The 26,317-nt window shown below is 44.2% G+C and overlaps 1 protein-coding gene across 4 annotated transcripts in view; it reads left to right on the top strand.

Moving 5' to 3' along the window:
* PPFIBP2 (PPFIB scaffold protein 2) overlaps window positions 1–26,317 on the top strand; it is a 144,059-nt gene that overhangs the window by 74,735 nt on the left and 43,007 nt on the right. For 3 of the 4 annotated variants that reach the window (XM_087433271.1, XM_014782637.2, XM_087433270.1), the window contains 2 exons: window positions 3,400–3,513; window positions 14,428–14,559. In XM_087433271.1, coding sequence (XP_087289397.1) covers window positions 3,400–3,513; window positions 14,428–14,559 — 246 coding nt within the window. Of the gene's footprint in view, window positions 1–3,399; window positions 3,514–14,427; window positions 14,560–24,400; window positions 24,584–26,317 lie in introns of all 4 variants that reach the window. The other variant, XM_087433272.1, reaches the window with a different exon arrangement.

The following is a 26,317-nucleotide window of genomic DNA, read 5'->3' as shown; positions in this document are numbered from 1 at the left end:
CCTTGCTTTGAAGGGAGGAACTCCAAAACTTTTCATGGAGAAAGATAGTCAAAGGAGCACTTTCAGTTCTGAAAACTTGCATTCCTTGGTGGGACATAAAGTTGAGCATTCTTATGGGAGCCTTTTGGTGAGGTAGCTCTCACCTGCATCAGTCAAGCATCCAGGTCTGGTATGTATCAGACACTGTGATTGATGATTTAGAGATTAGTAAGATTAATATCCCAATCCTAGCTCCTTAAAACCTTGAAGGGTGGTGGACAAGACTGGTAGTGGAATGGAGGAGGGTGCAGGTAGGGTTCCGGAACCTTCCCCAGACTGTGGGCTTTAGCTTAGAGCACTAGAGTTAGCACTCGAGTTAAAGAGGCTGCAGTATGTTTGTTTCTTTTTTCTGTCTATTTTACCTTATTTCTTTTATTCATGTCACTTCATTTTATGAATGTGAGAGTAATAAATGATTATTTTAGAAACTTTGGAAAGTGAAAAAGAGTTTAACATTTGGCATTTTTTTCCAGACTTTTTTTCCTATCCTGTCCCTATTTTAAATAATTAAGCTCAGACCAAATATGCAATTAAACAGTTTTGCATCCTCGTTTTTTTTTTTTTTTTCTGCACTTCATTGATTTGTTCTTTAAAAAATATTGGAGTGCCCACAACTTGGCAGACACTGGTTTTAGATGCTGGGGATGCAGATGTGAAAAAAACAGACTAAGTCTCCATTCTCGAGCTTCTGTGTATATGTGGTGTGTATATGTAGACAATAAACCAATACACAAAATATTTCAGGCGGTGATGAATACTATGGAGAAAAATAAAGCAGGATACGGATTGTGTAGTCAGGGAAGACCTCCCTAATACGAGGAGACCTGAAGGAAGGTAGGGAGGGAGTCACATAGATACCTGGAGAAGCACATTCCAGGCAGAGGAGGTGGTGGGTCCAGCACACACCCTGAGGGAGGAGTGTGCTTGGTGTGTGGGAAGAACAGGAAGGGGCCCTGTGGCTGGAGTTGGTGAATCTGAAGAAGCCTGGTGGGAACTGCCTTCAGAGAGGAAGCAGGGGCCAGATTACATATATAACACAGTATAGTGCAGACGTTTTGAGGGATGTATAATTTGAAACTCTACCCCAATGACCTGATTAATGGAGTGCCCAATTTAGAATTTTGCAGCAAACAATATGAAATTGCAAACTTTTGTACCAGACACCTTCTTGGCCGAAAGAACACATTCCTATTTAGAGGATTGCAATTTAATAAAGAAGTCCTATGTGATAATCTCTTTGACTCTCATGGTTTTTTAACAATTCCGAATTCTTGAATAATCCTTATTTAAATAATCCTAACACAACTGGGAAGCTGTTTATGAGACAAATCAGAAGTGGATCCTAGTGGTTTCTATTCCAGGAGCCTGTGGACAGTCTTTCAGAGTTGCTCTCATGTAACAACTGCTGTTTTGTGGTGGCCCTATGGAGCTGGTTAGACAGACCCTCAGCATGGTAGAGCCTCGTGCTTAATTCACAAGGCAGCTCAGCCAGACTGAATTAATTGGAGCCTTTGGCCCAGAATGTTTTCCTGGGTTTACTTGTAAAAGAACAAGGGAAATCACACGCAACAAAATACTTTGTTTCCAGGATTAGTTAAAAACAAATGAAACCAAAATCTTTTATATCTTCATTAGAATGTAACCTCTTAAGGCAAGGATTTTAGTATATATTTTTTTCACTTCTGTATCCCTCCCATACTTTTGTATGCTAGGCATAATTTTAGAAGGTCAAAAAAATATTCTTATTGAATAAAGGTCACATTCTAGGATCTTTATATATTTTATCCCATTTTCTACACCTCTCCATTCATAATACTTAGAGTGAGTATTAAGGTTCATAAGGACCCTGCTGCCCTGTGTATCTTGAGTCTTAGGTGTGGCTGAGCTCCAACCTATAGAATGCTAGAGACTACATATTATGCCTCTGGGTGCCGCCAGCACGTGGCCCCAAGGCGTGGTGCAGACTATACAAGTGTTAATCCTCATAATAGGCTTAACCATAACACATCCTTCCCAAACAGAAACTCGGGAGGGAACCCAGGGAGCAAAGGCCCCCCCCTGCAATCCTGCCCTTTTGAAAGGAGAGTTAGTAGTTGAAAAGGCCGGGACTGCTGATAGTGTTCTGCAATAAGGAATAAAAAATGAAAACCCACAAAGGTTTGTGTTTAAGATGTGTCTAGTTAGCAGAAGGTGCCCATTTTTGGATTATAATTGAAATGTTCGCACACCATGCATCAACTCCAGGAATATGTTTCGATCATTAATCACCTGGGAACATAATGGAAAGCTTGAAGTAGCCTTATTAATTTAAATTAGTTCCTCTGTAATGGGGAGCTTTGTAATTCATAAAGTTTATTTAAACACTCATAAGTGGATTCACATTAACTCTTTCATGCTCTAGCTATCATTCCTGTATAGAGTGAGAAAAAATTTATGATAATCTATACGTAAATAGCAATGACTCAACCATTGGTTAAAAACCAAAAAAGTCCAAAGGCTCTCAATTTACCAGTCATTGATTTCTTTAGTTTTTTGGAGGCCACCCATTTGCTTTCTTCATCTTCCTGCTCTGAGGTACGTTTTAATAAAAAAAAAGAAAAAGGATCCTGGGACAGTTTGCTAATGGAGAAGGCTATGAAAATCTCAGTATGTATTTAGGGTATAATTTAAATGACGTTGTAAATGGATTTTTATTGATTAATAATTCCAGTAGATATTCTCAGTGTTCTTCAGAAAGATGACTTTTTTTTCCTGCCACTGTATGTGCAGTGTGGCTTGTGTATATTTATGACTTAGAGTCATGTTTTGGCCTGTGAAGCACAAAATCCTTTCTGGAGCCAAGTTTTGTCAGTGCTAATACATGCCCTTTACGTCCCACATTCCTTAATTGCTTCAGAACACTCGCCTGATAGGTGCGCAGTCCTCACACCCTTATGAGAGAGGTAAGGTCATTGGTTAGTTTCCACAGAAGTTTAGATTGCTCTTCTGCACGAGGTGGCAGAAGCCCTGGCAAGCCAGCTGAGTTATGCCTTGAGGTCGGGGCTGCCCGACTGAGCTCTGGAAGAGGCATAAGGAGCAAGAGCCCAGCCCAGAGGCAGCTCTCCTGGCTGTTGGGTGTTTTTCTCTTGAGTCTGTCAAGAGCAGGAAATGTGACCAGCGTCATTCAGGCAGTGGCTGAGACTCCCCCGCAAGGTAAGAAAACAACGGGAGTTTCCTCCAACCAGAACACTCTCCCGACCTGCCACTCACCAAAAAGGAAAGCCGTTCTTCTTCTATGAGACTCAGTGGTGTGGTTTCACAGCTCACCTCCAGTGGGGAGCCGCTCCTGCTCCTCCAGCATTGCTTTCTTTCCTGGAACAGGTGAGTGTCCTCACAGACCAAGTGGAAGCCCAAGGAGAGAAAATTCGGGACCTGGAAGTGTGTCTGGAAGGACACCAGGTGAAACTCAATGCTGCTGAAGAGATGCTTCAACAGGTAAGATGGGGTGGGGCTGCGGGTCCTCGGGTTCTACAGCAGCTCAAGTGTTAAAGCCCCTTGCTATGTCCAGGTTACAGCTCTCGCTGCCTACTTTCCCATCCTGCCTGGAGGTAGGATTGGCTGCTCAATGTGTTGTTTATACAGCAGGTGAAACCAGCCTGAACATTGAGAGTTGCAGAGCGGGGAGGGCGCAGAAGGGCTGGCCTGAGACCTGAGATGAATAACCTGTTGGGCTGGTTAGACAGATTCCCAGGCAGCACTTTCTCTAGGCCTGGTTCAGAGAAGGAGTGCGCTGCTGGCACTGTCACCCTCATCTTCTCACGTGAACCACGGTTTGACTGCGAGTGGCATCTGGGGTTTATAAAGTCAGTTAATCAGCTTATTTTGTGCCCGTTTCCCCCTCTCTTCCCCTCTCGCTCTGTGTAGTTTTCTTTGATAAAACTTATTACATAATAATATTTTAATATAATTTAATACATATCAAAATGAAAAAAAAATTAGCTGCTCTCCTACCATTCAAAAAAAATCTCTTAACTATCTTCTGTTTCCTTCTGGTCCTCTTTGCTATGTGTACATATAATTTACAAAGCTCGATTCATATCAGAAGTACAGTTTAGTCCTCAGATTTTGTATGCTTGACATCAGAGACTGAATTTTTTTTTTTCGTTTTTAAGTTTTCCTGTATAGTTGTCCTTACTCTTACTTATAGATATTTTTTTGAGTGAAAGAATCATAATTGGTTTATTTGACTCTGCTGTTCTTGAATAGTTTTACCCTATTGTAAATAATGAGCTGCAGTTTTTAGGAAGGGGTGTTGAATTTTTATCAAAAGTCTTTTTAGAATCTGTTGAGAAGCTAATTAGGAATTTTATTTTATAAAATCTATTTTAATGTATATCTAATTAATAGGTTTCCTTAACTTGCATCATTCTTACATTTTCAGTTATTTTGAAAAATAAACCATGACTGAAGTTGATGTGTATATGCTCTGTAGCTCCTGGTGCAGTACTTGGTACATACAAGGTGCTCACTAATTATTTAAGAACAAGTCAGTTCCTTAAAAATGAGTGGGTCCAATTAGGTGACTGCTTATAATCTTTCCCCCAAAGTTCTTTTTTTTATTGCCGTGATCCAACATAAAATTCAAATTCTTTCTCCACAGAATAGTAATGAACACAGGCTTTGAATTTGACCTTGGTCTTAGAATAAATGTCTTAGTTTCCAGGTGTTTCTTGGTTTGGTTTGAGCACATTTGAAGAACAACAAAAAAAAAGTCAGTATTTTTATGCAAATGTTTATAAAAACTCGTTCTAACAGCTCAGAAGCTGTTATGAGTTATCTTTTCATTGCTGATTAATAAGTTACCACATATCTTGGCTCCATTTGATTTTCTGTTTAAATTGTATGCCATTTCTCTTGCTCACCATATTCCGTGAAAATCTGAAATGCAATAGAAGTTGAGTCTGTCTTTCTTTTTGTTTATTTTTTAAAGTTGGTCTTTCTTTTGAAGACCCAGGAAAGAAGTTAGCTTGATAGAAAAATCTCAAATGGCAAGAAAGGATTTTCACCAAGAGTGCAGAGGGCTGCCCACTAGAGTGTATTTTCAAGGCTGCACAAGGTGTGGTTTTGAGGTGGGGCTGAGGGAGGAAGATGATGGAGTGTTACAAGAAAACCCAGACAGAGACCAGAAAAATTTGAATGTGGAAGAGAACGAGTCAGAAAAATGTCAGAAGGTTCATGTTTCAGAAAGGCAGTGCCTGGCGAGTGACCATGTCATCAGAGAGCAGAGAATGGCTGCGGTATGGTGCTGAGTTCTCTGACCGCCTGCCCTGGGTGCTTTTCCAGGACTGCTCTGTACCCCTCTCCATGGCAGTGTTTCCACTCTCTTGTCAGAGTCTCTGTGCCAAGGAGTCTGATGTTGGTTCCCAGCACCACCTGGGGGAAGCTGTCTTGTCCTTCTAAGCCTTATCTCATGGACTGGATTTTAGACTTGAAAAGTTAAGCTCAGTTATCCTTTATGTCCTGTGTATCCTAGATCATCTTTCTTGTATGCTATGGGTGAGGTGAGGTAGCAGGATTGTGGTTTGCATGTATGATAGAGGTGGATGTCTTGGCTTGATATATCTTGGAATGTGGCAAATAGCCACCTCTGGGGTTTAAAGATCTTCTTGAAGTTAACCAAGTTGTTTTTATGCCCATAACTTGCACTGTGTTCTCTCAACCTTTCAAGGGTAAAATGAAAGGTGTGTGGAATACTCCTTTCTTGGCAAATTCGGATCTCATGTCATAGGACGCATTTGAGCCTCAGCTCCCACTCATGTGTTTCCTGGGCTTGGTGGTGCCTAAGCTCGAGATTTTTGGGTTCTCAGCTCCAAATCCCAAGTTGAATGTTCTGCTGCACAGGCTAATACTTTCCTGAAATCTTCTTGATGATGTTTGAAAACTTAATTCTTGCGCCATAGCACTGATGCGATGCTATCTGTGGCTTGGATTACGTATGTGTCCTCTGAACTGGGGGCAGGCAGAGACTTGCCTGGTTTGACTGTGATATCCTGGACCGCAGGGCTCTTGGCTTCTGGTGGTAGGAGCAAGAATGACTCATGACCTTGAGGCAGAGAATGGAGGCAAACAATTACCTCTTTCCGCCGGCCCTCAGAGACCATTCCTGCCCTGAGCAAAACCTGGCCTCCTGTTCAAAGGCCTGAGGAGCTCTGGAGGAGATGCTTTCACTGTCTCAGTGTGGGGCCTTCTGACTGCCTATTGACACTGCTTCCCTTGGGTGTGCTGCTCCTGCTAACCCTGTACACTGAATGCGTCCTGTCTAAAGGTGGCAGCTGCTACCAACTCTGGCTGACTGCTCATGTAGGCCCAGGGTTGCTAGGTATTCTCATTTTTCACAAGAAGCTGGAAATCTAGATTTAAAGAGAAGTCTTTCTATTTTAAATGAAAGCAACTAATTTAAATGAAAAAAAAAAAATGTCGTGTAAACCACATGATACACACCTTCAGGCCAAGCCTGGCCCACAGACCTCTAATCTGCAGCCTCCGCTCTAGACTCTGCCCCTCTTCGGCTGGAATAGCATGAGGGGGACTGAAAGAAACCCAAACTCAACCAGCATAGCCCAACTCTGTGCTTCCATGGACTCTAAACCCCACTGAGCCGTCTCTCCCCACAGCTACTCTCCTGACCAGTGTCAGCCTCCCTCCAAGAGCCCAAGAGGGAAGGGAGTTAGTTCCCCACACAACTCCTGAGCCACACATCCCTAAGCCTGGCCTGGCCCAGCCCCTGCTAAGTGCTGATCTCTCAGCTCCGTCTGTTTTCTTCATGTGTTAACCCATCTGGTCTCCAGAAAGAGAGAGCTTGAAGACCCTTGGGGTTAGACAGGAAAACCAGGACCAAACAGAATCAGCACACAGGCAGGTCCAAATGAATGGCACATAGATTATAGACACATTTGAGGGCAAAATATTTCTTGTCTGCAGCACGCTGCAGGATGCAGGGTGGGAAAGGGGCAGCTACGAGCATCTCTTGGGGCTGCCTATGGAAGTACCTACTTTGATATGGTCTCAGACTCACTGAGCATGTCTGAATTCCCCAGGGAACCTTCCTCATTAGGAAGAGATATTTCCTGGGAAATGTACAAGTGGATCTTCAAAGGGCCAGAGCCGGAGTCAGTTTTCACTGGTCTGGGGTAGTCTGAGCCACTGATTTTGGTCTACAGCTCACAGGGCTGAGCCTTGCCCCTCTGTTCTTAAGCAGGTCAGGGTATTTCCAAGCTGCCAACCTGCATCTTTGAGGGCTGCACACTAAGCTTTCCAAACCCAGGGCCCACAATAGCACCCCAGGAATATGGGCATGGACCAGCACCCTCCTTGTTGTGACTGGCTCAGACCACGTTGGCAACAAAATCTCTTGTCACAGGGAGGGTTCCTCATGGTCTGTTGATATATTTGAAGTCCCTGGTGGCTTTTTCTAAAGTGGCCTCCATGGGCTCTCTGGCTTCCAGTAGGTTCCTGCACAGCAAGCTCCTCTGCCCCTGATCATTGACCCTTCTCCAGAGGGTGAGGTTTCGGGGAAGAAGCTGATGCTATTCAGTGGATAAGAAGTTTTATACAGAGCTGGCAGCCAAATGGAGCACTTTCCAGAGACTAGTCATTTACAGTGTAATCTATGTCAAAAGCAGAAACAACGTTCAGTGCCAAAGAGAAGAAAAGATGCAAACCTTCTTGTGAGGACATACCTCAGCTTTTGGGAAACCTTAAAGGACACCAGGCTCTATTTCAGTCCTCCTACCTGACCCAGAGTTCCAGGTGTTAGGCAGCCTCATTATTTTGGTTGCCTTTTAGGTGAGGTGTGGAGAGTGACAAATTCAGAGGGTTTGGAGTCAGTGGACATGACTTTCTATAGATTCACTACTTGCCGTTAATCTGGGAAAGCCAATGAATCTGTGTTTTTATTTATAAAGAATAGAGATGACAATGTGGACTCTACATTGCCCACCTCTTAGACCTGTAGTACAGTTATTCCAGTTTGGTTAAAATTGAACTATCACACAAATGGCCAGTGTAAGTCAAGACACTGAGCCGGGGGATACAGGTCTAAGACACAGGTCCAGTTCCTGCTCTTGAGTTGAGTGAGGGAACAATGGGCCCAGATGTGTGAACTCAACAGAGCATTGTCAACACCTGGGTGATAAATTTCGCAAGAGCACTTTTAAGGAGGTATTTCTCTCTCAAAAAGAATATTAAACAGAGCTGTGTATGTGATGCTATGGGAGCACAGATCTGTCTGAGGAGGCGAGACACTTGAGTCATGAGTGAAGAAAACAGGGATGTCCAGTTATTCCCTAAAACTCCCCCTGGGAGATTTATAAGGCAGAAATAACTTCTTTCCTCAAGTGTATCTCATTTGGTGTTGGATCTCCAGACCACACTGTGAAGTGGCGTGCTTTACCCTTCCTACAGATAAGGGGACTGAGGTACAGAGAGGTGATTTATTAGTGGGGGCTGGGGACACAAACTCAGGTTGACTACAAGCCCCTTTCTCCACACAGAGTTATTCATGAAAGAGGCTTCCCGGCAAGGCATAGGCCTCTTACTTCAAAGGGCAAAGGGACACATTTTTCCTTTCATGTCTTACCATGGCCCACTCTTTCATTCTGGTTTCAGATTGCCAGTCTGGCTCCAGTCCTCTGTCATTGGCCTGTAACTCCCTGGGTCATGTTCCACACTTCAAGATGGAAGTAATTGCTTCAAGATGTGGACCTTTAAGGAGAGAATAAGTTTAAAGGCAAATTCTTTTTATCAGCTCCAGTCAGAAACTGAGCTTTGGAAAAAGGAAGTGACGGTTTGCTCTGAGACGTAAGGTTTTTTTTTCATCTCCAAGAAAGGAGATGTATTTGTCCTTCTGAAAGAGATTACTGGTGGTGGTGAAGTGAGAGGGGTGAAAGATAATTTTGTTCATTGGTTTTTTCCTAAATTTTCATTACCTAGTTTCATGGTCCTTCATAGTAAGAAAAACAAACCACCCGCCTCCCATGCCACCCTCTCCTCATCGCTTGCCCCCTCTCATTTACACAGACAACCTTGAAACACTTGGGAGAGCAGATGCTAATGCTGTTATGAAACCTTTGCCCCTTATTTCCAGCGCCCTGCCTCCCCACACATTATGGTAGCTGTATGACTCCAGGAGATTCCAGCAGGATCCCACCCTGCAGTAGGGGCCACGCCTTGCCTTGGTGCTCCAGACAAATAGGCTGGATCCAGAGATAACGCCAGTCTTGGGGATGAGAGCTAGGGATCCAAGAATGCTTTTCTTATGGGTAGACAGAATAAAAGAAGCCAGCAAAGGAGATGGAAAAGAAAAAAGAAAAGTCAGGAAAACTGAAAGGAAGGATGGGGTGGCAAGGAGTAGTTTACACTGATGAGTGGATGAAGGGTGAGTTGGTTGAGAACTGAGAAGTATAAGTTGCATCTGATCATTTGGACATTGGTCCCCAGAACTGTTTCTGTGCCCTACCTGGTGAAGGCAGAAGCCAGGTTGCAGGCATGCAGACATCTTGTTGAGAAATGACAGGAAGATGAGGAAGAAGAGGTAGATTATTCCTTCTAGAGCTTGGCTGTGAAGGGGAGAGGGAGGGGACAAAGAGAGGCAGCATTCACACACACAATGCACACAGAGCACGCACTTGCCTAGTGAGAGCACAAGGGAGTTGATGGTGGTTGCTTGAGGCATAGGCAAGGTCATAAGGGAAGGTTCTTTAGAATGTCAGAAATTTGATCATGTTTATAGCCTGAGGAATGGGAGCTGATGGTGAGGGAGAGATTAAATGCCTGTCAGAGTGGATGATTAATGGTCCCCTCCTGGAGCAGCACAGACTTGGTGGGAACTTCCTCAAAGGCAGGACAGAAGTGAGGGAGAACCTAGGACCATGTGAGTAGATGTCATTCTGAGTTACCAGCTAGAGGGAGGACAGGAGCAGAACTCAGAGAACAAAGCCAACCCCTACTGGTTAGCCAGGGAGGGAACCTGAGGTTCCATCAAGCTGTGTGAGGATGGCGTGAAGAGTCTCGAGACTGAGAAATGGTCAGCAATAGGAAGGTGGGTCAGGTAGGGCAATTCGGGAGCAAACTATGGAATCATTGTGTCCTTTATCATATGCTTTTTATGTGCAACCTGGAAACTTACTGGGCTAGGGAACAGTTCTTATAGGGGAAAGAACTTAACAGAAGTTGGCCATGTGCAGTTGTGTCAGAGTAACCTTGGAATGGAGGTGTGGGCTTGCTTTCTCTAAGACGTGGATTTAAGAGATATGACTGAGACAATTCTGGGAAGCTTTGAAATAGAAAGGATATAAGTTCAATGAATGATAAGATGACTTTTAAAAATCTTTTCAGTAAATAGGAGAGGTTATTTGAGGAGAAGAGCGGGATAGGGTAGGGTTTAGGGCTTGAGGAGATTGGAAAAGATTTGGAACAATCTCTGAAAGGAACCAGCCGGAGATGGATACAAGTTTTGCCAGGCAGTATTGGAAGATCAGCTGTAACTAGATAGCGTAAATTTGTGTGGAAACAAATTGGCATCATTAAGTGACTTTTACCAGCAAGTCTCAGGCCATGGGGAGTAGAAACATAGGGAAAAGATTCTGAGGTTTGGCATGGACTTGGGCTCTGGTAAAACAAATGCACTTCAGGTCTAGGGTAGGGATGAGTTGAATGAGGGATTTCCTGGTGCAGATACTATACAATTGAAATGACTAACCTCAGGGTATCTAGTGGATAAGGAGACAAATATTGCTTAAAGGAAGTTGATAGACTAGGAAAAGAGGGGGTTATTAAGTATCCAGTGACCACAGAAGAAGAAATTAAAGATTATTTGAGTGAGTAAATGGGACAGTTGAAAGGTCAGAGGATTGTGGCCAGAGGAGAGAATTGAGTTGAAGACTTTAGAAGCAGAGCAAATGCATTTGGGATAAAGATGAGGGCCAGGTTGTGGCCATACTGCTGAGAAGCTAAAACGAAGTGGAAGCAAAGCCTGTTGGTGTTGAAGTCAAGAAATGTGAAGCCAGAGTGGGTACTGAATAGAAGATTGATTAACAACGACGTTGAAGCTACTGAGGAGATGGAATGCACCCAAAGTAAGAAGAGAAACTGTTGATCAAAAGACAAAAGGCTCAAGGAAAATGGGAGACTGTCTTGGGTTCTGGATATTTGGGGAGAATATGATATAACTGAATGAGGAGAGTAGACGTAGACCATCAATAGGGATAAATAGTGGTCTGCAAGCAGTCTTGAAACAGGGAGAAAGGTGTTCTATAAATTGGGTTGTTGGAGCAGAGTGGTCTCCACTTGAGATGACTGAGAAGGATGTATCATATTGTGCAAAACTCAAAATTCAGTTTATGCTGGAAGTAGAAGGAGCAGTTGAGAATGTAGGGTAGTTGAATCCTGCTAGGACATATATGATAGAGATTATAGTACATAATAGTGGCTGGAGGCCATGCCGGGCCTGGAGATGGTAAAGTGGAGCTGGACTGGGACAAGCTTGATGGCCGATTTTGAGTTCAGGGAGTGGGACAGTGCTTATTAATGACAAGGATGAGGGGTGATGATAATGAAATGTAGAGGCACATTCTCTAGAGGAGAGAGAAAGTAAAAGTTTTGTTATCAGTGAACTGTACGAAATTAAGCAGCCCCAGGTTTCTAATTAAAACTTTGGTATGTCCAACTGTAATGTCCACTTGGAATATTAGTGTAACCAGTTGGAACCCTGGCATGACCAATTGGAATGGCTATTGGAATTTTAGTGTGACCAATTAAAATATTGTCCTAGTCAGCTGGAACATGGTGTGACCAATTATAGCCTAGCAGTTAAAACAGCTAGAGGGATTTTGGCAGTAATGGAAGTGGAGTAGATTCTTAGCTTTCAGGAGAGATATATTCTGAGGCTTTTTTGAATCCCACCAAGGCAGAATCTTAAATGCTGGTCTGTAGACAGACTGTATTAATATCATCTTAAGATACTCAGGCAATCAACAGGAGCTGTGTTTTTAACTGTCATATCCTTAGGTCTAGGCATCTGGTAGATATTTAAAAACATATTTGTTGAATAAACAATTGAAGTCTCTTGTGAGAATATTTTCTCAATTCTCAGCACTCCAAAGCAATTGTTATCATCTCAGGGACCTTGATTTGCAGAATTGCTCGTTTTTCCTTTTGTACTGGTTGCTGGGAAGCTCACATACGCAGTATAGTCCATCTCTAGCTGTGTATAGAACTTTAGGGTATGAGTTTTGTACCAACTGAACTTTGGCTTCAACTTCTTTTCCTACCTGCTTTAATTTTTATGATTTATTTTTTAAGTTGAATTGTCTATTTTGCAAACTCCCTCAAATCAGTTTTGGAACAAAGCAGGTAGATGAAAGGATGGAGAGGTAAACATAGAATGAAGTGGTGGAGGCAGAGAGCACGGTGGGGAAGGAGAAGAAAGAGATGGGACTGAGTAGATGGTGTCAGGGAGGATTACATCTTAAGATACTCAAGACCCAGAGATCCGATCTTCCTCACCTGGGGAAGAACCCTTTAGGATCTTTTATGACCTGCATAGCCTTAGCACCAGGCCCTAGTAGATAGTATGTGCTCAACAAAATTTTGATCATTTGAGTGGCTATTTCCTGGGCTCAGTGAATATTTATTGATTGGCTTTTCTCAGCATGTATTTTTTATTATCCTTAAAATTTGGACTTCTTCCTCTGTTTGGGAAACAATGTGATACATGAGACAGAAATGAGTTTGGGAGTCAAACAAATCTTGGTTTGAAAACTAACTCTGCTGTTGATTGGCATGTGTCCTTGGCCAAGACAGGCCAATCTCTGGGTCTGTTTCCTCATCTGTAAAATCGAGATGATAATATTTACTGTCAAATCACTGGGCACGTTTATTGAGAGGACATACGTAAAGTACTCAAGAGTGTGTGGCACAGAGGAGGCCCTCGGTGAATCTATGTCCTCCCCTCTCCATTATATTGAACACACTTATCTGGCTGACTCCTCATGACCAAGTAGCCCACAGTTCTGGCATGGCGTTGCTGCTGCCTCTGCCCTATATGCTGGCTTCAAGTCTGGCTGGCCCAGGAAGAGGCAGCCTTCTCGGCCCAGTGCTCAGTGAGCTCATTTTGCTGAACTGTTGGCTTCTAGGTACTCATCCCCTCAGATTAGCAGATGGACAGTTGGTAGCCTGGCTTTCTGAGGTACTGAGGGCCTTTGGCCTAGAGAATCATGTATTCCAAGTTAAAAATCTCTGTCCTGTGTAGTTTGGTTTCTGATCTGAGCACAGTGCAGAGTATGTGAAATCACAGCTATTGGGGCAGAATGTTGAGATTGCCATTCTTGTACTAGGGTTGGGTTGCCCAAGATGATACAAAATGTTCAGACCATGGCAGGATATTGTGTCTTTTCTGTTTATTAATTTGGCTGGTTACTCTCCTAGTTGCCATAGTATAGTCTCCTTGCTAGGACCTGTGTATCCAGTGTCTACCGTGTGCCAGGATTTTGGAACTTATGGAACATTACCTTTTGCCAATTGAGAAATGTTGCCCCTGGACTTTGGGAAATGCTCCTGGTTTCTGAGGTCCTTCATAATTCCTAGTAGTTCTGAGTAGGTGTTTTGCCTTTGTTTTTGTCTTATTTATGCTTATTATATGTATTAATGGCAGGTTGTTGTCTACTACTGTTCTAGTGATGGCAGGACCTCTAATAATCTCCCCTGGTCTGTCCTTGCAATAAGGAAAGAATAATTTCTTACATCCCATAGTGGCCAGGAAAGATCCATAGCACATAAATAGAATTCTAATATAATCATTTAATAAATACTCATTGCATCTCTACTTTATGCTCTAGTTCTCTTCTAGCTTCATTGCAGTGAGATCTTGCAATGGGATGTGTTGAAGACTGGGCTAAGCATTGATTGATCCCAGGAGGTGATCTGGAAATTTTGGTTTTGAAAAATATATTGTTAACATAAGTTTGTTTTTTTGTTTGTTTTGGTGGAGAAGACCTGCTGCTTTGCCTTAAAAATAGAGATGGAGAAATTTAGCTCTTTGAGTAGACCCCTCCATTTTTCTCTACTTAGAAATAATGAATAATGGTTTCTATGGGCAAATACGTTTTTTGAGAACTGTAGCTCATGTTGTCTCTCAGAGCACAGTGGGTAGTGGCAGGGGCTGTGCTATCCCTGAGTGACCCAGTGTCAGCCCAGGCCTGTCCCTAATAGACCTGTGGCTCATATGCAGCAGTCTCAACTCTGTGTTATCCAACACACAACTCAGAGATTGCCTTATGTACTATGGATGGAGCTAGAGTTGTCCTTGTTGCCATGGAGGTTTATGACTTAGAGATCTGTTTTTGCTTGCAGGAGCTGCTGAGTCGTACATCTCTTGAGACCCAGAAGCTCGATCTGATGACTGAAGTGTCTGAGCTGAAGCTCAAGCTGGTAGGCATGGAGAAGGAGCAGAGAGAGCAGGAGGAGAAGCAGAGAAAGGCAGAGGTGAGTGTGATATACCAAATTCTGCAGGGACCCATGCTATCCTAAGCTCACACCAGGCAATGCTCTCCTAATGTGGACTCGGGCCATCTGGTCAACCCCAAACCTGGCAGCTGCTGGGTGCCAGAAACATCTATGCAGTTGAGACGCAATGAGCTGTTAATACAAAGTTATCAGGTTTTGCTGTGGCTGCAGATTTCAGCAATGCCCAAACCACCCAGTTTTGGCTCTAAGGCTTTATCCTCCCTCAAGCTGCTGACAAGGATAGCAAGGGAAGCAGCAGTAGAGGAAGCAACAGACAAGACATGGAGGGACACCAGATGTCTTCTGTGAGACCCAATGTAAGGACCATGTACTGGGATGAAGTCAGCTGCATAACAGGCCACCGTCACTATATCCAGGAAGTCTGGAGACATTCTTTGATATGCATTTCACTGACCCAGATGGAACCCTTAGATGATTTGTTTCTTTTCTCCTGATGGGCCATATGGATGAGCTCATACACAGGCCTGCTCTTAGAGACTGTTTTCCTGTGTTGTTTTTGTTTTTGTTTTCAGGTTCCATATGCCATTCCATCTGTCTAGACCATGCCAGACTCCTTTTTTGGAGAAATATTTTGGATAAATAGACTCAGAGGTGCTTTATTTGAGAGAGAACAGCCTGTTTTAACCATAGATAACCATCTACCATGTTCCTCTACCTAAAAGTCCCAGTATTCACACCTGGCGATGTGAGATGTAGAAAGAAGATAGGCTTTAGGTTGAGAAACACCTTGGCTCAATTATTGACCTAACTGCTTAATAGCTCTTTGAACTTCAACAAGTTAGCCACTTAATCTCTTTGAACTTCAATTTCTTTATCTATAAAATGGATAACTGTGTGGTGAAGTCCAAATAAAACTCAAAAGTTAAGTCCCTATCACAGTTTATGGCATGTTGTAGGTACTTGGTTTATCTTTATCCCCTTCCTCTATTTAGGCATCTTCAAAATCTAAAGATAAATATTGTTTCTTTCTGCTAAGTGCCAACATTGTTGTGCACTGAAACCTGTCATATTTCTATGTTTCCTGGGTAAACGCTGGTGATTGAGACACTTTTACTATGTAGGGCATATGCCTTGCATTGCTTTTGAGAACATGTTCATTAGTAAGAAGTATCATCGCCAAAAGAAGATAACTCTGTTAAGATGGGGATAGTATCATCTAGTGTAGGCTCTTGAATCAGATTTCCTGGCTGTAATCCAGGCTCAGCTACCCAGTAGCTTTGTGATCTTAGGCAAGTAATTTAACCTCCCAAACCTCTGTTTCTTCTGTAAAATGGCGATAGTAATACTCTCTATTTCCTGATTAAGCATGCTGGAAATGTAAATGTAGACTTAGATACATTATTTACATACAGCAAAGGTCACACAGACTGAAAACTTACCTGTGTGAAGTGTTAGTTGATTAGACTCTACTTTTTTTTTTTTTTGTGAGGAGGACTAGCCCTGAGCGAACATCCGATGCCAATCCTCCCCTTTTTTCTTGAGGAAGAGTGGCCCTGGGCTAACATCTGTGCCCATCTTCCTCTACTTTATATGGGACGCCGCCACAGGATGGCTTACCAAGCGGCACGTCGGTGCACACCCGGGATCCGAATCTGCGAACCCTGGGCCGCCGAAGCGGAACACGTGCACTTAACCGCTTGCGCCACCGGGCCAGCCCTTAGCCTCGACTTCTTAAATGTTGAGAGAGAAGCAATTGAATTTTCTCCAGGTTTAGAGTTATTTTACCAATGTGTTAAGATATGTGATTACATGTGAACATACATTAAGGCTTTGGGGGCAGAATTCATTAAACTCTGTGAGAAAGCTTAAAATGGTAGTGACAACTCAAAACCACTTAAATTAAAAAAAAAAAAAGGGAGGGTTATTAGGTCACACAACTTGAACAGTCCAGGGTTTTAAAAGTCTGATATCACTAGATCCAGGTGACCTCACGACGTCATTAGAAGTCAGCCTCAGTGTATCACTTGGTTCTGTTTTAGCCTTATTCTCAGGAAGTCTCTCCCCATGTGGTGACAGAGAGAGATTAGAATTAGCTGTAGATTTCCAGCCTGGCAACCCCTGTACAGAGAGAGATTCTCTTTCTCAAAGGTTCCAGAAAAATCCCCAGGATTGTGTCTCGTTGGGCCACTTTGGGTCATGTGCCTGGTCCTGAACCAGTCACTGTAGTGAGCATGTACCCACGCATGTGTGTGTGTGTGAGTGTGAGAATCAGTCCGCTTGTGGAAGAACGCAGGGTTAGTGCGAAGCTGGGGCAGCTCAGGTTCTTTCTAGGAAAGGTGGGCAGGATGGAGAGCTCCTACTTCTGGGCCAAGTATGACTAAAGCAGTCATTTTGCCATTTGCTTTCTTTCTTTCTTTCCCGAAGGATTGTTTTCCAATCTGAGTTTTTTGTTTTGTTTTCCATTAGGCTGTTCATGCATGAGGCAACATGGACACTGAACTGCTAGCCTCAGTTCTACCACAAAACAGCCCTTCCCAGTTGCTAGTACAAACATTAGGTTTCCACGTGGAGGAATTTTTTAGGCTGTTCAAACCTGTGATAATCGGTGAACAGCCACATGACCTGAAACAAATTTCTCACTCTTGTAATTGAACATAATCTTTGCTGGTATGCCCAGAACCTCCAGGACCCTTCGTGACTATCTGGAGCACCAGGGGCTTAAAACCATGGAGAGAGCTGCTTAAGCTGCGCTTTTGTCATGTGCTTGGAGATGTTTATTTTGAGTGAGACATTTAGCTAGCTAAGGTCACTAGAGGTTGTAGCTGCATGAATAAAGGGAATGCTGCTTCTACCCTGCTGCTGGTTTTTCTAGTGAATGTATTTAGCCTGAGGCCTGATTGCTTGTGGTTTGGAAAAGGCAGGACCTGTTTTTTTTTCTTCCGTGGTAGCCAGATCTGAAATAAACTTCCTCCGCATAGCTCAGCCTTTATCCTCAACTTCCATTTTATGTTTCAATTAAAAAAAAAAAGGATGCTGTTAACAAGAGCATGCAGACTGCTCTTTCTGTCTGGTTCTGATCTCAGGCTAAGCCAATATCCTGCTGCCTGTTGTAAGTTGTGGAAGTGATTATGGATGCTTCGCTATAAATCTGAGGACTTTGAGGTGCAGGTTTCTTGTCAAATGGAGAGAATCCTGACAGCCAGCCTGGCTCAGGGGTCGGTCAGTGGCAGCCCAAATGAGATGTGGTGAATGCTGGATTTCCTGTTTACTCTACCTTTTTCTCACGAGCCTTTTGCAATGTTTCTGGGCCATTTCAGGGGACCCAGAGGTGGATCAGTTAGGCTTGCTACTGAAAAACAGGACTGCAAAAGAGTGACTGACATGGAAAGTACATACCAGAATTAGGAGGATGGAACATGAAAGAAAGATCCAGAGGCAAAGGAAAACCTCTGAGTGGCGCACCATATCAAAGGCGTGTTCCTCGGAGGGCTCTTCCTTGGAGAAGGGAGTCTGGCTCCCCTGAGCACTGGAAATGCAGTGAGGCCTGCAGACAGATCTCTTAGTGAGATCCAGAGAGTTCTGCGGGGAGTGCCAGAGCAGCCTGTGAAGAGAGCAGGGATCCAGCAGGTGCTGGGAAGTGAAGTCAGCATCAGCCCAATTCGTCAGGGAAATACATAAGCATGAAGAGAACCAGAAAGAATCTTTAGGATTTTCTGGAAAAAAATATCTTGGGGCACAGGTAGTGTGATATAATCCTTTCTTTCTTCCAATGGTTAGGACCTTGGAAGCGAGGGATTCTGATTTCTGAACTGGGGCAACCAGAATGATGGACTTGGAGTACAGAGCAAGGGCTAGAAAGATTGTGTTTCCTCAGAGAAAAGCTGGACTGACTAGGAGAGTTTTTATTTTATTTATTTTGTTTTATTTACTCATTTTTCTTAGCATAGGAAATATATTTCAACAATTCAAAAATCAAGAGTTTGAAAAGGTATATACAGTAAAAAGTCTCCTTCCACTCCTGTCCCCCAGGCAACAGTCAGGAACCAATGTTATCAGTTTTTGTATCCTTCCAGAGTTATCTTGTGTGCGGACAAGCAAATTTATGTGGAAAGACACACACACACACACACACACACACACATATATATTCTTTCCCTCATTTTTGCACAAATCACTATTCTAGACCTTTGTTTTTTTTAATTTAGCAGTTTTTGAATTTGTTTCATATCAGTTACATAAAAAAACTTCCTCATTTGCATTTATGTCTGCATATTATTCTGCTGACTATGCCCTTATTTAACCAGTCCTCTTTTGATGGACATTTAAGTTGTTTCCAAGTGTTTGCTAGTGCAAATAATGCTGTTTGAATAATCTTGTACATGTGTGAGGATATTGAAGTAGAATTGATGGATTAAAGGGTACATGCACTTGAAATTTTGACAGATATTTCCAAATTGCCCTATGGAATATAGAGATTACATTCCTACCAGCAATGTATGAGAGTGCCAGGACAGTATCAAACTGAGCATGAAGGAAGAGGGAGAGAAAGAGTTAAGTAAAATTGTGAACAAGTTTAGCAAGTAGGTGGGGTGGGAAAGACTGACTCTGGCAGATGCCCAGTAGTTTCACATAGAATAGAACCATAAAAAAGAACTTTGATGGTTGGTGAAACAGGAGTAATCAACAAAGCATGTTGAGATTACAACACAGAACAGCAATTAGAACTTCATAAATGTCACCTGGCCTTCATGGTATGGGACCCAAGAATGGAACACAGCTACAAAAGGCTCTGCCCTGTAAGAGAAATAGACCTGTTAAGAGAGGAGATGGGCTAGCCCTGGAGAAAAAGAATTATAAAAGTAAGTTGAAATGCTGAGCCTGAGGATAGACGTAGTGGAAACCACCACCACCACACAGACAGGGAGAATTAGAGGAGAGTGTCCCAGAAGTGCTCGGATACACCACATAGTCACACTGAGCAGAAGAGGGAAATAGATGCACTCCTGAGATAGGTCCTTAGACTGACTGAGACAGCAAGTGAGGGGAGCAACAATTTGGATAGCTCCTAAAAATCTCCTCCAGCCAAACACTTAAGTGTTTGAAAGATTGGTTTCCCCCACCCCACTCCCCTCTTGTTATAGTTTCTACCTAGACGATAGAGAAAGAAACTAGGAGAACTGCCACTGTAGCTCTAATGTTGAAGCAAAGGGAGAAACTAATTTATGAAGTAAAAGTGATGGGTCCTTTGGGGCTGGCCGGTGGCGTAGTTAAGTTCACGTGCTCCACTTCAGCGTGCTGGGGTTTGCAGGTTCGGATCCTGGGCACAGACGTATGCACCACTTATCAAGCCATGCTGTGGTAGACATCCCACATATAAAGTAGAGGAAGATGGGCACGGATGTTAGCTCAGGGCCAATCTTCCTCAGCAAAAAGAGGAGGATTGGCAACAGATGTTAGCTCAGGGCTAATCTTCCTCACCAAAAAAAAAAACCAAAAAAAAAAAAAAAACTGAAGAGAGTGGTTATTGTTATTTGAGAGTTCATGAAAGTGAGGGAGGGAAAAACTAGGTATAGACAGACATGCACTATAGACTTTGGTAAATCATAACTTTGAAAGTTCAGAAATAAAATAGAAGATGATTCAAGAATATTGAACTACTTAACAATATAATTCTGACTGTGCAGACTCACAAATAAAACCAATAAAAAGGAAAAGCTTAGAGGTGCCTTGAGAGAAACTAGTTTTCAAAGGGGCTTGTACAAAAGATAGAAAAAACAAATAAAAGTGCACCTGCACGATCAGCATCAGGAATGGCAAACCCCAGACAAAAGGACACACTGAGGACAATAGAAAGACTTTTTTAAGCAAGTTATGTTCTCAATAAGAAGATCAAAGAAAGAATGGGCTCAATTCCACTGATGCCTCTGATAGGTACAAAGAGCTTAGGACAACAGTCCCCAAACTGCTTGCTGTAAGTGAATTTTAAGGAATCAGGAAAATCAAGTGAGTTGCTAGAAAACTGGAAGAGAGCCATTTTCTTTTCTTCTTTTTTTTCTTTTCAAAATGGTAAAGAAAGTTAGATGGATTCTATAAAATTTAGTTTGTTGAGTTTGGGGTCAGCTCTATGATGGTTTGTGAGAAGCTGGAACACAAATTAGGGATCCATGTCCATGAAGTGTGAGTTACTTCAGATTGACCTCATCAGTTTGGCCAAGAATGCATCTCATCTTGATAGACTGGTAAACTTGCACTTCAGCAAGGCATTGCAAAAATACTGCTTGGGATAGTCTTGTGGATAAGATGGAGGAATATAGGATTAATGCTAAAATAGGTATATTGGTACCCAGATGATGATGACTAGTACCTACAGACTATAGGAAGATTTTTTGGTAGAGGGTAACAGTAATCTGTCCTTAGCCCTCCTGCCTATTTAGCATAGTTGGTCTGTAATTTGGATGCTGATATAGAAGACCTTTAAGTTGTGATGACAGGAAGCCAAAGAAAAACTATATGGATCAGTTGACACTGGAATTGATAGAAACCTACACAGGCTGGAGTGATAGATAAGATGTCAGAAAAAGACTAAAAGATCAGAAGAACTTGAATAGTGCAAAATCGCTGAAAGTGAGAAATGAAACATTTCAGGAGGGAGCTAAGCAGCTTGCAGACCGAGAACTTGCCTGTGGACCGGGGGAGGGCACAGAGGAAGAGTGGTGTCCTCTATGGTGGAGACAGAGCTATCTGCCTGGAGATTGAGGGCTGGGAATGAGGTGAGGAAAATCAGGGACAGCTGGTCTAAACTCTTCATTTGAGAGGTTTAGTGATGGAGGGAACCAGAGAAGGGAGAGGGCAGTGATGTTCTGGAAACTTACATAGGAGAGAAGAGCAGGCCTGGAGACAGGCAGGGCCAGTGGGCTTGGAGAGACAAAAGATTCTGGAAAAGAGCGACCAATAAGGTGAGCGTGCCAGGGGGTGTGGAGCAGTTGGGCTTTTGTTGTTGGTAATCAATGTCACATTGGCCTTAACTGTGTCCTGTGACCTTCAGGTGTTTTCTGTGGCTCTCCAAGTTTCTTTTGTTTATTTCTTATGAATCACACACTTAAAGGCAGAAGGAGAAGGCACTGTAGGAGAGTGAACCCACATTATGAGATGCCTCCCATGTGCCGGGCACCATGCCAGGGCCTTTAAGTCTCACTTGATTTAGTCCTCCCAACAACCCTGTGAGGTAGAGAGACCCTCATTCTACAAATTTGAAAACCAAGTTTGGAAAAGTTTCATAACTTGCTCAAGGTCACACACAAGAAAGTGAAGGACTGGGATGAAACCCAGCAGCTGTAGGAGTCCGAAGCCTGTGCACTTTTCCCTGCGTCATGCTGTCGCTCGTCATAGCTTAGACACCCGTAACAGGCTGAGTCTCCCTCTTTGGGGAGATGATGGCTGGTTGTTACCTTGAGGAGTTGCTTTTGACTCCATCCTTGATTAACCCACCATCCTTCCTTCTGCCTCAGGGTTCTTGGTTGGAAGGTTAGATGTAATAAAAAAACAAAAATTTACCTTTGTGCTAATTGACTTCCAGCCTGGGCTGCATCCTCCCCTCCCCTTCATATTTCCTTTCTCCACCCCTGACTTTCCTCTTCTCATGCCTCACAGTCACTATTCTAAACCTGTACCTGCTTTTGCTTCACTGCTGTGTCATTTTCGCAGGCAACCTTGCCTCTTCCTTTACAGAGAAGATCAAGGCCATTGGGGAGGGTCTCCCTCAACTTCCTGTTTCTCGTGTAGAAACCTACCTGGACCCCAACTTACTTTCTCTTTGTGTTTAGCTGATCCTTCCACCTGGGGCTGCTGAGTGCAACTCTCTCCTGCCTCTTTGATTCCTTCTTCTCCAGCTTCTCAGTCCTCATAGCTATTCCTGGGGACCTACCTGCTAACCGATTAAAGCACTGAAAGACTTTAAGTCTTCTCGGACGAAAAAGCATGAACAAACTGAATGTAGATGGTCTTTCTCCCATTTGGCGTCTCCCAGTGATGGCGAAGTCCAGAAGCAGCAGAGAAAGAGCTGGACTGTGACTCCTAGTGGCTGGGGCCAGTCAGGCAGGAATCCTCTCCCCTTGTCAGCATCTGAGCTAAGCTAGCTAGGGGTTCACAACCCAGGGGCACACAGCAAAGGCCAAGTCAGAGCCCAGTGTCTGCACTGGGACTGCAGGTGAGAGCCCAGAGAGCCAGTATGGTCCCAGCCCATTGGTCAATGTCTCACAGGGTTCAACACTAGCAGCAGTGGATCTGCATGAAAGTCTGGGGTCCAGGGCGCTTACTCAGGCCCACAAAGGTCACCTTGATTTCTCAACCCAGTCCTCAGTAGGTCTGGTCTCAGTAGGGAAATGCCTTGTTAGATAGATGACCCTGGGGGAAGACAACGTGAGGCTGTCTATGGGCTAACTAAGGGAGCCAGCTCAAGGAGAGAGTGGCTGGGAGGTCAGGGGCCCATTGATGACAGTGATGGCTGCATTGTGGCTCTCCCAGTCTGAATGGTGTCACCAGAAAGGAGAGCAGGCTGATGTGGGGGCCTTAGCCCAGTGCCCTTTCAGCCCCAAGCTGCCATCCAGTTTCCCTTCTACATTGAAAAGGGGATTCACAAAATGTCAAGACATGGGGTAGGAGCTTGTCTTCTTTTAGACAGCGCTGTCACTATTGGGGATGGAAGACCTCTTTCTGGCATGCCTGGGTAGTTCCCAAGGTGCCAGTGGGCAGACCTCTCAGTACCAGAAGCTGTGCTTAGAATATCAGTAAAGGTGGGCAGGGAGGGGCTAAACCGTTTAATTGGCTGCCACCTTCCCCACCCTAGGCTCTGTTCTGCTCTATTGCCAATTGCCCCCTTAAATCCATATCCCTGCCCCACAGGCTGCTCAGTCTTCCCCAGCCTCTTAGGTTCCTTACCCCCACTAATGGCACCATCATCTACCCTGTAATCCAGGCCCATGTCTCTTCATCTCCTTTACTCCCACACCCAGGCAAGGGGTCTAGAATGTGCCTACTTGACATCACTTAGACTCGCCCCCTCTCTTCCTCTTGACCCAGGCAGAATTGTCACTCACTGCTCCCTGAGAGCCCTGTGGTCTTCTTGGCCGTGGCACTAACAGCCTTGTTGTGATTGTTATTTGTGTGTCTGTCCCCACTCACCAGTGAGCACCATTTGTTGCTGTGGCCTTGGGTCTCTGCAGAGGGACACTAAATGTCTGTGGAGTAGGTAAAGGAAAGCCCAGTAGAGCTGCTAGTGAAAGGGATTCAGAAACGAGTAGGGATGAATTCCAAGAGTTGAAATTATCTTTCAAAGTTTCCATAAAAGGCCAAGATGTTCTTGAGGCTACAAAGGAGTCAGGTTTAGAGGGGGAAGCCAAGGAGTCAGGTTTGGTAGAGGGTGTGAGGGAGAGTCTGGGGTTGAGGATGTATTAGCATGCATGAGTGTGCTGTACACCGTATGTCACCTGTGCACAGGTGTTGACGTGTTGGGGGGGAGTTGGCACGTGTAGCATGAGGGAATGTATCCATCTGTGTGCCCATCTCTGCTGTTGCTAGACTCTGTATCTCACAGGTTGACATGCAAGGATGGCACAAAGGAGCTGCTGGGGGTTTGTTCAAACTGTAAGACAGGCTTGTGGATGGTGCAGGCCTCAGGAAAAATGCCATGGTTTTTGTTTCCTGTGAAGAAACGAGTCATTATGGACAGTGACCACTGGGTGCCACCTGCCGCTCATCCTCTGCACGCTTCCTCCCCTCCATGCTACTCTCCTAAGGAGGTCTGGATCTGAGAGCTGACTGACCCTGAATGCCTTTTTCTCCTCTCTCTTCCTTCCTACAGTCGGTTCTGAATGTGATCAGTGAGCTGCAGGAGCAGATGTGTAGGCTGCAGCTGGACATCCACAGGCAGATTCAAGAGCGCTTCTTACTCACTAGGGACCACCCTGAGGAGGTGGCGGCTGGTGACGGTGTGGCCGAGCCCCAGCCCTGCAGCCAGGACTGTGCCTGTTGGGAGGGGTCACCTGTAGGAGCCACACTTAAGTATATCAGAGCATGCGTGTGGGGCATTTCCCTGGTGGAGGGGCTGGAGTTTCTTCTAACCAGAATAGAGTGCGGTGGTCTAACATGGATCTGTTGTTACCTCTGGGCGGAGCTTGACACTCATTCACTCTCTCAGGACATGACCTGAGCTCTGTGACCCTCACCAAGCAGAGTCTGAGCAGGTGACGCCAACCTTCAGACAGGTGGCGGCTCTCATCTCTCTCAGATCTCGGAATGAGGTCTGTCAGGTGCCCTGAGTGATGGGGCATTTACGCAAAAGGAAGCCTCAGGTACCATCCCAGGTACAATTCAGACACTGATTCCTCCTTCTGGGCTGGGAGATTAAATGAAGTTTCATGTCACATGATTTTTTTTTTTTAAGGAAAAAAATAGCATCATGAAAGAATTCTTTCAAGTTTATTTTTAAAGAGGTTTATCCCCAGTGAGAAAATAGATCACAAGTTTCCATTTGCTGTGACAATTAAGTCATTATCTGAATTTCCAGGAGAAATTCCCCCACATACATAATCACATTAGAGGGATTTCACAACCTCTGGGCCTTGTGGGGTGTATCTGACTGGGATTCTGGACTTATCCCCTCACACTGGTGTGACTGGGTCCTGTGTGACCTGGGTGAGGCCTGGTGATGGCAGCTGCACAGACATGAGCCTCTGCCTCCAAGGTTACTGTCGAAGAGGACTTGGAAGCTCAAGGGAAGGTCAAAGTCACGGTAGCCATGAGCACTGCAGATGGTCTGCCTCAGCTCTGTAGGAAGTTACCATGATCCCTACTCAACTATGGAACATGTTGAAAATCTCTACCCAGACTTAGGCATTAGGGGAGGGCCTCAGTAGGGAAGATTTCCATCTACATTATAGGATAAGGGGAAAAAATGAGAGTCAAGATGCAAGTGTAGATTTAGATAGGGAAGCCCTGAGAGGGTGCTGGGGCATGCCCCATGGTGAGTAGGTTACGCCAGAAAGACATCTAAAAGTTAAAATTTGTACCAGTGTTTATAGCTGATGATGGACAACAAATAGCATAGAAGGAGGAGAATGTCCCAAAGAGGTCACAAGAACCTGGAGATTATCATGCTCTGTGTCCCCATAGTGGCAGCCCCTTGGGCAGTAACCTGCACGCTTCTTGTTCTGCCATTAGCAGGCCTGGCACTCCCTCAGGCAGGGCTAGAGATGTTCTCAGAAAATGATCCTGGATCTGCTGCAAGTCACAACAGGCCTGAAAGTCTAATGCTGTAAAAAGTATCCAGTGTGGCTGGAGCATAACCTGGGAGAGAGTAATAGAAGAGGCAGGCAGGGCGTGGGGCGGGCCAGGCTGTGTTGGTCATGGGTTAAATTTTATGAGCTTTGAGAAGCAGGGAAGTGCCAGGGTAAGATTTGTGTTTTAATTGTATTGTCCCCTGAATGCTGTGGGGGTCAATGGATTCAAGAAGGGCAAGATGACAGAGGAGCATCCAATGAAGAGACCGTCCAGGCTGTCAACACTAACCTCTAGATCAGAGTAGTGGTGGCCGAGTTGGAGAAAAATGAGAGATTCAAGTTATTTCCTTGGAGATAGAATTAACAAGGCTAGGGGATGAATTACATATGTGGGGGAAAGGGAGAAGGAGATGCCAACGGTGGATCCCAGGTTTGTGGCACAGGCAAAGAAGTGGATGGAGATGCCATTTAGTGGGACAGGGCTGTCTAAGAGGGGGAAT

Source organism: Ceratotherium simum, chromosome 7 (assembly GCF_057802395.1).
Source record: "Ceratotherium simum simum isolate JZ-2026a chromosome 7, ASM5780239v1, whole genome shotgun sequence".
NCBI classification, from domain to species: Eukaryota; Metazoa; Chordata; class Mammalia; order Perissodactyla; family Rhinocerotidae; genus Ceratotherium; species Ceratotherium simum.
Note: the sequence above shows the minus strand (reverse complement) of the source record. Positions and strands in the feature narration are given on the sequence as shown.